Below are 13,882 nucleotides of genomic sequence, written 5' to 3' on the forward strand. Positions count from 1 at the left end.
CACAAGAGCAGCCTGCTCTTGCATTCAGCAAATACACATATCAGGCTCCTAGAAGCAGAGAAGGAGGTGATAAATACCTGTTACATTTAGCCTCTTCTTTAACATTCACAGGTCAAGCAGGAAGGGAAGGCAGAGGAGTATGGTGTGGCAAGGTGATGGCTTAGTACCAGATGTGGCAGAACCTGCCACTGCCCCAAGCCCCATCCTCCCCAGCACCGAAGATGTCATCCGGAAAACTGAACAGATCACCAAAAACATCCAGGAACTCTTAAGAGCAGCCCAAGAAAATAAACATGACAGGTAAGGGGACTTGAAAATCCTGCCTGAAAGAATGTGTATGTGCTCTGGAAGAGATGCTGCTGTGGTTATGAACAGGGATTTTTTTTTCCAACATCTTGATTTTAAAGGTTTTTGAAAAATTTCAGGTTTACAAAACTGGCTTAAGAACAAATTTGTAAATTCGTGTGTTTGGTTTTTTTTTTTACGTGGTGTTTTCAACTTTTCATTCTTCTTATGAAGTACTCTGAAAAAGTGTCTCTAGAAACGGAATTGCTGCGTGGTTGGGACAGTGATACTCCTAGTTCTAGATGGAGAAGGGAAAGGCGCTACCCGAGAGCTTGCGCTTGGTTCTCAGCAGGGCTGCCCGCTGTGAGCTCCTTAGATAGGAAAAAGTTGCTGATAGAAAAGGTATTTTGGAATGAACCTGATTTTGTATGCCTCCTGCATATGTATGTGCTTGTGTGTGTACATGTATATTTGTATAAAATGTCTAAGAAACAAGCAGTTTACAAGTAAAAGTGGATCGGATCTCTATTCAAATAACTGCTCTCTCTGAGCAGCATCACATCCGGCAGTCACTTCTTACCACAGGAAGGGACTGGCTCTTGTTCTGACTTACCCTTTTCTCTGACAACTTAAGGTAGGTTGTTAATTTTTCTAGGTGGCATCGTAGTTTCATGTGGCTGGCCCGGTTTAGGCACAGTCATGAAACGTGGTTTAATATCATCCCATTGAGTTTGGTCAAAGAAAGAAACAGTTTGGTCAAAACCCAAGAACAATCTCATTCTTTTTACAAGATCAGCAAAGTTTAGAGCCCTCAGTGGAGAACTGCTCTTCGTGCTTTGCACAAACAGAAGTTGTTCCAGGACCACAGTACTGGCACTTCTTTCTCCTCTCTGTTCTTGTCTTCCACATAAAGACGCACCCGTGTCTTGCATTCTCTGCTTTCCTGGCACTGTTGTGCTAACCGTCCCTTTCTCTGCCTCTCCCTGTTTTATACAGCACAGGCTTCTCCAGATGTCGTTTCCCTCTCAGGATGAGAGGAAGAGTCAGTGTTTGCTCAAGGATCAGAGTTAGGCTCAGTCTTCATGGCTGGACTGCTGGAGGATCCTCAGAGAAAAGGAGGAACCTGCGTTTCCCAGCTTCCTTCCACGAAAATTTCATAGCTGTTTATCTCCCACCTTCCCTAGGCATCCTCTTTATCGTGCGCTTTCATGCCTCACATACTGCAGCTGTTTAGTTCCTCTTCTCAGCAGCTCCCTTTTCTTATTACTAACGCAAAATGTCTCACAGTTTTCCAAGTCCAGTCTTTCAGTGATCTTGGTACCAAGGTGAACTCCTTTCCTAGTGCTCTGCCTCCATTTAACAATGTGCCTCACTTCTCATTTCCTCCCATTCAGACATACCATGCTGGTATTTCAGACTAACAAAAAAAGTGCTTAGGTTGCATTGTTTTCTTTGGTAGTTGTCAAAAATACAAATATCTGCCCTGCAGCCATTTCTGGTTTAAAAGAGCGCGATAGGGTTCTCGGTATAATTTGGGAAGGTTTTTTTTTCTTTTTCTTTACAAATTTATTCAGTGGATGTTATGATCTGATTTCTTTTTTAAGACCATGAGAGTGATGAGAGATCTTAATCATTAGCTCATTCTTTTAAGCCAGAATTGGTCTAGAGACTTTATATTTTACAAATTATTTCAAGTTCTGTTAAAATCTCTGGTTACTTACATATTCAAGACACTTTTATTTATAACCTTGCCTTGTGCAAATGAAACCCATGCCTTTTCCTTTTGTTTTCTCTTCTTCTTGATTTCATTGCTTGTGCTTATCCTCAGTAGACCAGTAGCCCATGTTGGCACATTCAGGCTTGGTTCCGGTCCCCTGGTCCCAGCAAGCTCTCCTCAGCCCCTCCCTCAGACTCTGTCCCGTGGGCCTCCAGCCTTCCTCCCTGTGTGTCTGCCTTTCTCTCTCTCTCTCTCTCTCTCTCTCTCTCTCTCTCTCTCTCACACACACACACACACACACACACACACACATGCACGTACACAATTACACAGAGTTCAGGCTTACTACCTATAATGCACAACAGCCTTTTTGAGGAAAGATCACAATTTGAAATTGTGAGCATTCACTCCCTCTGATAAAGGAGGAGGACTTTCTCACTAATCTGCATGTGCTTTCTTTAGTGGCTTATGAAGGACTTTCTAAAATATCTCCTAGTGAATGAGTGTTTGAGAGATTTCCTTAGGAAAAATTTCTTCTCTATGTAGCAGGGGGAAAGGGTAAATTATACTTTTGGATCAAAATGAAAATCCTAACTAGCAAAACATAAAACTCTTAGGTATGGTTCTCAGTTAATGTGATATTAATGGACATAGTTTCAAGAAACATTTATATCTGTTACAGAGGTCTCTGTGGACATAGCCTTTTGCTCTGAGTATTTATGTGACCAGATGGGTTGGTGCTCCTTGAAATTTGCAAGTTCAACAACTCCTTATGCATTGGCATTTTTGTTGTTACATGGTGCGTGGTTCTACCTGCTCACAAAGGTAGAAGTGAGGATTTCCCATTTGAAGATATTTTGAGATGATAGAAACCATTTTCTTTCTTTTTAAAAAAAAATATAAACCATTTTCTTGAAATATGATGGTTTTTTTAATCAGATTGAATGAACTATCTTTTTAAAAATAAATATTTATTTATTTATTTGAAAGAGAGATTTGTTCCATTTATTTATACATCATTAGTTGATTCTTCTCCGTGCCCTGACTGGAGATCGAACCCCCCACCTTGGCATATCAGGATGACACTCTAACCAACTGAGCTACCAGGCCAGGGAAGATTGAATAAACTTTCAAGAAAAGACTGGGGACTCTGATCAAACCAGATGCCTTCTGTTGGTGTGGGGTCCACAGTGGGCCAGCCTCGGGCTCAGCTCCTTCATTAAGGGAATATAAATGGAACCTGTACTAGCCTCTGAGTATTTGTCTTTGAATTATTTTATTGTCTTTGAATAACCTCTTCAATATTCTTGCAGTTATATTCCCTGCTCAGAGAGGATACACGTGGCTGTTACCGAAATGGCAGCATTATTCCCCAAAGTAAGTCACTTCTACTTACTTGGTTCATATCCTTTTAAATGAGCTGCATGAAATTCCTTTATGACCTTGATGTTACATTAAACTTTTGGTAGCACAAAGAGTCTTAAATCTGCAAACAATCATATAGGGCATTGAGATATTTCTGTTCTACATGAATATTAGTTTTAATAAGGCAAGAATGTCTGAGCCCAGTGCTAAAAAGCCAAGCATTAATAATATAAAATTTTATCTGGAATATTTCACTCAAGTGGATTAATATTTTTCAAAAACTACCTCATAATAGCAAGTATTACTAAAATATACTGCACGTGCTGTGGCCTTTGAGTTAGAGTGCTTCAGCATCTCTCACACCATGGTTGTAAAGCTTGCAGTGTTGAATGTTGAGAACCCCCGTTGAAAAAGTACGTGACAAAACTGCTGTTCTTTATGGAACAGTTGAAGTTGTTTTCAGAAGAATGCTTGTCCCTGCTCTTGGATGTCCACCCTGCATTTCATGGCCAGTGGCTCTGTTTTCTGTTTAGAAACCCAAGTCTGACATGGTGAGGACTTCCCTTCGCTTACTGACATCCAGTGCCTACCGACTCCAGTCAGAGTGCAAGAAGACGCTCCCAGGTGACTCAGGCCCGCCCACGGACATCCAGCTGGTCACGCAGCAGGTCATCCAGTGTGCATACGACATTGCCAAGGCCGCCAAACAGCTGGTCACCATTACCACCAAAGAGAACAACAACTGAACTAGTGGAGTGCTGACCCTTCTATTTTCTAGGCTTTTCAAAGTCCAGTTACAAATTGAGACATGGAACTCTTCTGATTTTTACCAGAAACAAACATTTAATGAAAGTTAAAAACTTTTTTTAAAAGCTCAGTATTATTTTTGCATGTTTTCTAACAAATTTTCAACTATTAATTTAACCCACTTGCCTTATTTTGTGACTGTGAGTTAATGACGGTAGACATCCAAAAGCATAGCTTCATTGTTGCAAGTTTGTTACAACTTTTCCAACCCTTAAAACTCCCTGCCTATGGTTAAAACTATAAATGAGATGTTTTAGTACATTTTCTTGAGAGTGTTGGGGAAAAAATAATCTACATTGTCTGTTCCCTACCAAACATTGTGCAATAACTGAATTTTCCAACCTATCGGAAGAATCTCTTAAGTTTGGAGTATCTCCAAGCATATATGTAGAGACAGGACTATGCCACTTTTTTAAAATAGCATAACGATCTCTCTTGGAAGGAAACAATGAATTGCTCCATTTAACTGTTCTATCAGATGTCCTTTAATTTTTCTATCTTGATCTTCAGTCTGTTCTATTTTACTATCATCCTGAAGTCTCCGTGGCGTCAGATAAGCACTCATCCTCCATGTCATGTGTCATCTGGCCACGTCCAGGTAGGAGCTCCGCCCTGTTACCCCACACAGCCTGCTGCTCTACCTTACCACAGGAAACCAGCCTTCATTCCAGACGTGCGGCAAATGGGAGCATCGGCCCAATGGGCCATAATTCATTCTGTACCACCCTCCTCTTTCACTGCCATAAACCATGGGAAGAGAAATAATCTACTCCCTGACCTTGTTTTGTACCTCTCACCTAAAACTCGGTTATTCCTTTAAACACTTAAAGCTTTCTCGCAGGACCTGCTTTACATAGCCTGTCACCTAAGGACTTATTGTAAGGTAAGATGTATACAATCATTTGAGTTTCTTTCTTTTCCATTATCGTGCTGATACTTAAAAATTGGACATCAACTTGCAAGAATTCCTTAAGGGGTATGATCTGGCTGACTATCCACTATCCCAGGGCTATGAAAGAATGCAGGTTTAAGTTCTGGAACGTGCTGAGATTGTTTTCTGAGTTGCTGAAGAGACCTTGTTCTGAGTGCTAAAGCATATTCCTCTACCTGCTTATTGCAGCTGTTTTGTGTGGGGGTGACTCAGACCTGACCGAGACCCGAGGCCAGGCAGCAGGGGTGAAGGTGAATGAAGTGAGCCAGGCGAGGAGCAGGGGTGGGGACACCGAGGGAGCCTAGGGCACACCCAAGGGGCACAGCAGCTCCATGCGGGCAGCCCTGCGGCAAAGTGGGCCCGGAGTTGCCAGAGCTTGTGTTTCTCAAGAGACTCCAGAATCTGGATGTTTTTTGTGCCATCTCTCTGTTCATAAGCGTTGGCAACTGATCTGAACATTTTCACAGCCCACATGTGGGTGGGCTGTGGTCTCTCCACCCATGGCCTCGGCCCTGGGGTCCTGTAAATTGTAGTGTGAGGTCCTGGCTTCCCTGGTCACACCTGGGTTAATGGTTGCACCTTATCCATAATGTGGGCACCCTGTCCTGTGTTAAGCTGCTTTTAGTCCTCATTTTACCCATATATTCTGTCCCAGAGTGCTCATTCACACACGTGAGGAACTCGATCAAAGTTGCCTAAATAGATGCTAAATAAGCCTGTACTTTCACAGAAGTGTTTGATTCAATCATCTTTATACCTTGACCGTAAACTGTCATGATAGGAGCACCATGATGGTGTTTGGTTTACTAAGTCACTGTGTGTGGATGCTTTTGCCGGGCTTTGCTACACGGAGCTTGAGGAAAGGGTCCACATCTCCAAAAGACTCGTCCACTTGCTTATCTGCACAACCCTAAGTGCCATGCTCCTGTCAGATGCTGAGGGGATGCCTTCTCGAAGGATGTCTTCTAACTGAAGTGCAAGCACCATCTGAAAACCTTAGCTGCATGCTGCGCACACTTAGCTGTCCCTTGTCTTTCTTGCAAACACCTGCCGTCGGATTGGGCACACATGGGGCCCTCAGGAAAGGCTCAGCAGCAGTCTTCAGTTGGCGACTGTGGCCTGGGGGGACAGACTTCTGAACAATGAGTCATCCACAGCGGGTGAAATGGCGTCCTCACCTGAGCACTCGAGGACCTGTGCCCTAGAGAAAGTCAAGGAGTGTGGGGACCAATGACGCGTTTCCAGTTGCAGGAACACCGCAGAATTTGCTGTTAGCCCACAGTGCCAAATCTCTGGAAAGAAGTTCCCAGGTGGAGCGACATGCGGTGGCAGGAGGGCCACAAGGCCCCCTGCCCCCCGAGTGCCTCGCACGGTTCCTCAGCCTCGTCTGAGATCTGGTGTCGGAGGTCTTCCAGTCCCGTTAGCGAACCGCACCTTGTCTGAACGGTGGTTCACTGCTTTTTGCACATGGGTTCCATAGCCTTGCACTAATGTCTGTTAATGTCATTTTTTTACCCTTTATTTTCAAATCCCCATCCCCCCTCCCAGAGCTGGTAGGACAGAGGTGCACTTTACAAAACTGGCACTTGTTGAAGAGGAGACAGCTCCCCCCCAAGCTCCTTTAACTGAAGTCATTTTCTGCCTCAGAATGCAAATAGTTCTTATTTGCCAAAGAACAATTGGGCCCAAAGATCAAATACAGCATTTCATGTGATTGGAACTGTAAATGCACAACTCAGGAGCTGTTGTCCAATTCCTCAAGAGATTTAAGCTGCAGAACCAAGAGTGAGGCTAGCATGTGTTTGTCCACAGCAGCTGTGAGCTTTCCAAACATAATTTTCCTCCTTTCCTTGTCCCAGTTGAAGGTCACTCTTGTTTTTACAAAAGGAAATGCTGCATAGGAAAAAATGAAATGCCTTTTATTCAAATGTGTTTTATCTATGTCACCCTTTATTCTTGAGTTGTTCTTCATTTTTATTGTACATTCTATTCCTGTAATTATTGTACAACCCTTTAAGCATTGTAAAATTGTTTTGGAATTTGTGCCTGCTAGTTATGCAATAAACAGGCTCTATAACAGAAGTCTTTGCAGTAATTCTATGTTTCCTGTCAGTTACTTGATGCTTCCAGACACTGTCAGAGTTCTGAGAAAGTTCTCACATAACCCCATCTTGAACGAGACAGTATTAAATACGCTTTTACCCTGGGCACTCTCAGTTTGTAGGAGTGATGTCCTTTTTCATCCTCTGTCCTTAGCAGATAGCTTTGTTAAAAGAACTCCTGCATCAGGGTATCAGTTCCAGGTATGTTATCATGATGTATTCGCTCCTTAAGTAGAATTTTTTTTTTAATTCATTGAAAGCCTGCCAAGCACATATGCCCTTACCTCCACTTACTTACCAGGTGATCTGGTCATGGGGTTAGTCTCTCTCTTTAAAAATTTTTTATTTATTGATTTTTAGAGAGAGAGAAGACAAGGGAGAGAGAAACATTGATTTGTTGTTTCACTACATTAGGCATTAACCAATTGATTATTCTATGTGCCCTGACTAGGGATCGAATCCGCAACCTTGGCATATAGGGATGATGCTCTTAACCAACTACCCGGCCAGGGCTTAATTGAGTCTCTTAAGGCCATCAGTCTCTTTTTAACTTTGAGAGCAAGGCCCATTGTGCAGGTTCATGTGGGGGACTGTGGAATATAGATTTACACCTGGGATCATCGGGGCCGCCCTCAGTCCCCAATAGTTGTCCTCTGGAGAGGTGACTTGGGGCTCTTACTCCCAGACAGGAGAGGGGATGAGGCAGGACCCAGTCATCACAGCAAGAAGTCTAGGGAAGATGGAGTGTCCTCAATTGTGGTCCAGCATGTCAGACCCAGAAGCACCTCCCAGGGCAGAGCTTGTCAAAGGAGCCAGCCCCCAGCCCCGGGAGGGCCTGCTAAAACATGGCCTTGGGCTCATTTCCGATTCAGCAGCTCTGGGGTGGGGCCTGGGAACAAGGTCCCAGGGGATACAGAGGCTGCTGGTGATGACCACACTCTTAGAAGCAAGGCTCTCAACCCATTTTCAGGGCTCCCTTCCCTACCACTCAGCTCCTTGCCCATCTGCTTTTAAACATGTTTTTATAATAATTCTAATTACAACTAACACTTATCAACTATTTGTTCTGCGCCAGGCACTGTGTGGGTTCTTCATGCGGATTAACTCCCTTGATCCTCACTCCAGCCCTGGGAAGCAGGAGTCGTTCCTGTTGTACATGTGGAGAGGTTTACACTCAAGGAGGCGAGCCCCACCCACATCGAGGGAAGAGGGGAGCATGTGAGTTATTGTTAGTCCAGTTGGTCCTTACTGGCCACCTTGAGCTTTCTCGACGCTTGCAGCTGAGAACCTGGCCTCGTGGGGAGTTGAAGCCTACATTGCCCTGACATTTCTCTAGATCAGAGCAGGGCCGTGGGTGATGTGAGGCTGTGTGAATACGTGGCTTTTTGGATAAATGGGCCCCAGGCTGCCTGTGGCCTTTGAGTGGAGGCCGTGTCTCATCCTTGAGCCCCAGGCACTGGGACCCCTGTGGCGTTTGTTAGAGTGACCAATGGGAAGGACTGTCTTCTGGCCCCCGAGCATCTCGAGCAGCCCTTTCCCGTCCATGGAGCTGTGCCGGGGTGGCCTCACCACAGGAGCAGCTCAGTGGCCGAGGGTGACCCGCTGCCCAGCAGGCCGGCGTGCAGGACTCTGCAGGAGCCGGCCCCTGTCACCCACAGAAGCCAGGCAGAGGAGACCGAGGGGTCCCCACCTCTACCAGCGGGCCACCGAGCCAGGAGCCCCACGAGGTGCGTCAGAGTCCTTCACTGCTTAACAGGGGTAATGCATCAGCCCTGCACAGAGCGGGTCCCCAGGGGAGGGTCCGCTGGGGACAGGAGGCATTAGCGTACCCTAGTTTCACCCCACCCCACCGCCATCTTCCTTCTCCGACCCCAGGCACCGAGCTGTCTTCCCAGCCTCCCAAACTGTCTTAAACACTCTAGGACCTTTTCAGCCCCATTGCTCTCCAGTGCAGCTCCTCTCTGGGGACTGGGGACCGTACCTCCTCCTCCTCCAAAATCCCCCCATTCCCCTACCCCTCTCCAGCCCCTTCCCTTCTTCGGAGTCACCTTCCCCTTGTCTCCCCTTTCAGGATCGCCCACACCCTTCCCCTCCCAACCCTTGTAGCAGGGACCTCTCTGCGTCCTGCCCCTCCCCTCCACCAGCTCCCCACTTCCCTTTCGGGAGCCCCAAGTAACTACCCCTCACCTTGTCTCTTCTTTAGTCCTGTGAGCCCCGTCTCCCACGTCTTCCTTGTTTCCTCATGAGCCTGAAGAACACACTTTGGAGAGGGAAGTTTTGAAATCTAATGCAGGTGGGCCTCTCAGCCTCCCCTGTACCACATCTGGCCATCCGCTTGCCTCCCCCAGCCCTGCCTCCCCCAGGAACCCACTCTGCTCTATTCCTTTTAGACCTGGGGGGCAGAGTTAACACTAGCACTGACTGTCGGCGGCCACCGGGCTAAGTACAATTTCATAAAGTAGGAATGGAAACTGTCCCCATTTTGCAGATGAGGAAACTGAGGCTCAGCCCTCAGAGCCCAGTTAGTAGCAGTAAAGCAAGTTAACCACAGGGCTGTGCAGGCAAGTGGCCCATCCAGAATGAGGAGGACTGGAGGAATGCAGCAGGTGGCAGAGCTTCTAGAAGCAGAAGTGGGTGGGGGGTGGCCACGGCTGAGGCCTCTGCAGAAGTAAGGTGGGAGGGACAGTGGCGCAGATGTGGTGGCTCCCGTCTCCTAACATTTCTCTGGCCTGGGAGTGTCAGAGTGGGGTGGGGGGCGGGGGACAGGGACGCTGGTCTCTGTGTGGTCCCTGCCCACCTTGGGTTGGGGGGGGAGCTTAAAGGACTGGAGCCTGGGTGGCCAAGTGTGTGTTTTGTCTTCCAATTCCTCATTTGTGCCACAGACATTCCTTTTCTTTTCTGTCTGTTTCAAATTGAGATATTTGGTAACCGCTGCTCAAGTGAGACCACTATGAGTGAAGGACGTTGCCCGATTCAACTGTTCCAGTGATTCAGGGACATCACAGATGCCACATGGCATGATGATTCGCCCCAAGTTAGCTGTTCCGGAAGCACAGACCTATGACCCCTTCAGGGCACGGTGTTGGTGGGGGGATCTACCACATCCCTGGAGTAGAGGGAGCACTCCCCCCACTGAGGGCGGGAGCCTGACTTGGTGGAGAAGAAGTGTAGCCTGAGTCTGACCTGCTGCTTCTCATTAAAACTAGATGAAAATACCTCCCAAGTCCAAGGGCAGAGACAACGGTGCTTCCACTGTAGGCAGGTTATTTCCTGGGGGCGGGTGGCATGCTCTTGGCAGGACACATAGGTCCCTGTGAGCTTTGGGCTTTCCGTCTTTGTCTTTCTGCATCCATGCATTGCCATCACACACTTCACAGGTGAACAGTGGGGTCCAGATGCTGGGGTGTCAGGACTAGAATCTGGGGCGTCCTGGGCCACAGCCCCCACTCTCACGTCTATAATTCTGCCCCTACCCCTGTGAACTCTAAATACTGACACATCTAAATATCTGACACATCCACGTAGCGGCCATCTATGTCCCCACCACTCGGGTCCTCGGGTCCTTCCCTCCTAGACTTCAGTGCTAATTGCTTCCTTGCTTTTGGCTCACCACCTGTTCCTGCACCCCCCAGGTAAAGAGCTTTGTTTTGCCTATTTCCAGGCATGAACACGGGACCCGACTGGTGTATTCTTTTCTTTCCCTCAATATTGTGCAATTTTGCTAGGTTCACGGGCATGCCCTTAGTTAGGATGTTTCCCATGTTGTGTAGTGTTCTTTGATCATTTACACCACCATTTATTTATCTAGTATTATATTGTTAGGTGGTTATTTTTAGTTGTTGGCTTTTATGAAAAAAATGCTATAACATTGTCTTTTGGGGCCTGTACGACCATATTTCTGTGGAGTCTATACCTGCGGGCGGACCTTCTGGGTTATAGAGTACCTGCTTCTCCAGACCTGTAACACTGTCTTCATAGTGTTGGAATGTGAGGTTTCCCATTGTCCTGCATCTTCATCAACAGTGGTGTAATAAGCCATTTTAGCATTGCCTGTCTGCTGCATTTGTAGTATTATAGTATCTCATTTTGATTTGCATTTCTGATTAATTATATATGGTTGTATGCTTTTCCACATGTATTAACCATTTAGATTTCTTTCCTCTTTTGTAAAGTGGCTGTTTGAGTGTTCGGCCATTTTTCCATTAGGTTCTCTGGGGTTTTTAAAGAAGCAGTCACAGAAGTTTAAAAATATATTCTGAACACTAGTCCTTTTTGATTATCTGTGCTACAAACATCCTTTCCCTTTCTGTGGCATGTCTTTTCCCTGCCTTAGGTGTCTTTCAAGATAGATTTTTTTCATGTAGTCAAATTGATCAGTTTTTTCCCTTATGGTTAGTGTTGTGTCTTAAGAAACCTCCCCTATGATTACTGTCACTTTTTATTTTGAAATAATCATAGATTCACATACCCTGGAGTTCCCCTGCCCCCGTTGCTCACTTTTCCCCAATGGGAACACCTTCCATAACTGTCATACAGTAGCAAAGCCAGGACACTGATATCGGTGCAATCACAGGCCTCATTCAGACGTCACGGAGTTCACATGCATGTGTGCACATGTGTGTTCATGCGTGTGTGTGCATGCACGTGTGTATGGGGGGGTCCCGTGCCATTTTCACCACATGTGTAGGTTCCTGTCATCACCACAAGGAAGATACAGGCCGACAGCATCACCACGGACATGTCCCCGGTGCTGTTCCTTTCTAGTCACATCCTGTCACCTGGCAACCATGACTGCCCTCCATCTCCATGATTTTGTCCCTTCAGGAATGTTATATAAATGGAATCATACAACCTGTGACCTTTAGAAACTGGCTTTTTCATCCAGGTTGTTCAGACACTGAGGTCCTGGATGGAGAGGGGCCCCAGACACCACCGGAGGACTGTGCCCACTAGAAACTGCCACCCCCATGCTTGGGAATGGCCCCTTAATTTTCCCTGTCAGAGGGTAGGAAGGAGCTGTTTGCCTTTTTATTTTTTAAATAACATCCTCCCCTCATTTCATCTCTGTGTCGAATATAGAAAAACACCCAAAATAAAAAACAGCCATTATCCCAACTTTTAGAAATACCCAGAAAATGCTTTTTCCCTTAAAAATGGAATTATGTAAATACTGTTTTTGAACTTTTTTTTTTTTTAAGAGGGGAAAGGAAGAAGAGAGGAAGAGAAACACTGATGTGGGAGAGAAACACCGATCGGCTGCCTCTCACACACGCCTCCCCCAGGAACCTGGCCCACAGTCCAGGCATGTGCCCCAGCCAGGAATCAAACCGGCAACCTTTCACTCTGCAGGACGATGCCCAACCGAGCCACACTGGTCAGGTAAACTTTTTAATATAGCATGAACATTTCTCCAGAACTTTAACATTTTTTAAGCATTTTATTTCATTTTAATGCACTGTGTATTATCCCAAACAGCCTCCTAGCGTTGGACATCTAGTTTAGCTTTTGCTGCTATAAGGAATGCTGTGAGGAACACCTTTGTACCAGTCTGATTGCCCTTTGTATTTCCTGGGCCAGGGGCAGGTTGGCGTACTCGGAGAGGGCCCTTGGGGGACCAGCCTGTATAGGACCTGGTAGGCCAGGAAAGCATTCGATCCTAAGTGCAGGGAGATACCATTGAAGATGGAAATTTTTCATTTCAGGTGTATATTTGTAAAAGATCTGAGTGCAGGATGTAGGGAAAAATGGGGTGGATGTGTCTTTGGATAGAAGTCAGTGGTAGCGAAGAAAGATGGTGCTGAGAGGAACCAAGTGAGGGGTTTGGAGATTGCAGGAGGTCGTGGTGGCAGGACACAGTGCCCCAGGCCGTTGGCTCCTGCAGTGGGCAGATGGATGGCAGCGCCGTTCAACACTGCAGGAGGGCCCGGTGGTTGTTGCTGTTGTCTGTTTAAGATGGAAGTTTAGAAGCGATCATTTGCTAGTCTTCTTTATTGCTAGCAAAGGTGCTGAGCTTGAGGCACCTTTGAGACAGAGTGGAGATGTCACAATGGCAGAGGATAAAGGAGTCTGGCTTAGAGACAGAGATCCAGGAGCTCCTGAAGTGGAGATGGCGCTGGAAGCCAGAGGCCTGGCTCATGCCCCTTGGGAAGGGCCTGCGTGGCGAGGAGGGGCCTGAGCCTCAAGGCTGGCACTTCTTGGGTTATAGCTGGCAAAGGCAAAGTCACTCTGCCAAAGCACCCGAAGAACCCCCTCTGCATCATCAACCCGGATGGAGTAAGAAATGTGCATGCTAACGGTAACCCAGGACACTCAGCTTGTCTCGAGAGTACCAAGTAGTGGCATGAAAACGGTGCCGCCGGGCTTGGGTAATCTCCACCCTGAATGTTTCTACATAGACACAGAGGCTGTATGATGCTTTATGTTTTATAAAACTACTTAAAGACCCAGATCATGAAAAAATATTCACTATAAGAGAAATGTGGATGTACTGCATGTATTTATTGTACAAGTGGCCCCTTCAGTCCCACAAGCTATAGCCGGCTGTGCCTGCCGATGGCGTCTGCTCATTCGTGTGCTGGTTCGATTCCTGTCACTGTTCTTGTTTGGCTTTGTAACATCCCCAGGCCTGGCACTGTGTCCTCCCTAGAGAGACTATGTGCTGAATGAGCAGGAAGA

At 46.4% G+C, this 13,882-nt stretch overlaps 1 protein-coding gene across 4 annotated transcripts in view; it reads left to right on the forward strand.

Annotated features, from left to right (window-relative positions):
• Positions 1-7,187, forward strand: part of GIT2 (GIT ArfGAP 2) — a 43,563-nt gene extending 36,376 nt beyond the window's left edge. For all 4 annotated transcript variants that reach the window (XM_054594225.1, XM_054594226.1, XM_054594227.1 and 1 more), the window contains 3 exons: positions 112-300; positions 3,316-3,379; positions 3,901-7,187. In XM_054594225.1, coding sequence (XP_054450200.1) covers positions 112-300; positions 3,316-3,379; positions 3,901-4,113 — 466 coding nt within the window. In that variant the 3' untranslated portion in view covers positions 4,114-7,187. The remainder of the gene's footprint in view (positions 1-111; positions 301-3,315; positions 3,380-3,900) is intronic.
• Positions 7,188-13,882: the final 6,695 nt, after the last annotated feature.

This window comes from Pteronotus mesoamericanus, unplaced genomic scaffold, assembly GCF_021234165.1.
Source record: "Pteronotus mesoamericanus isolate MK-2021 breed Mesoamerican mustached bat unplaced genomic scaffold, CSHL_Meso_final scaffold_507, whole genome shotgun sequence".
Taxonomy (NCBI): domain Eukaryota; kingdom Metazoa; phylum Chordata; class Mammalia; order Chiroptera; family Mormoopidae; genus Pteronotus; species Pteronotus mesoamericanus.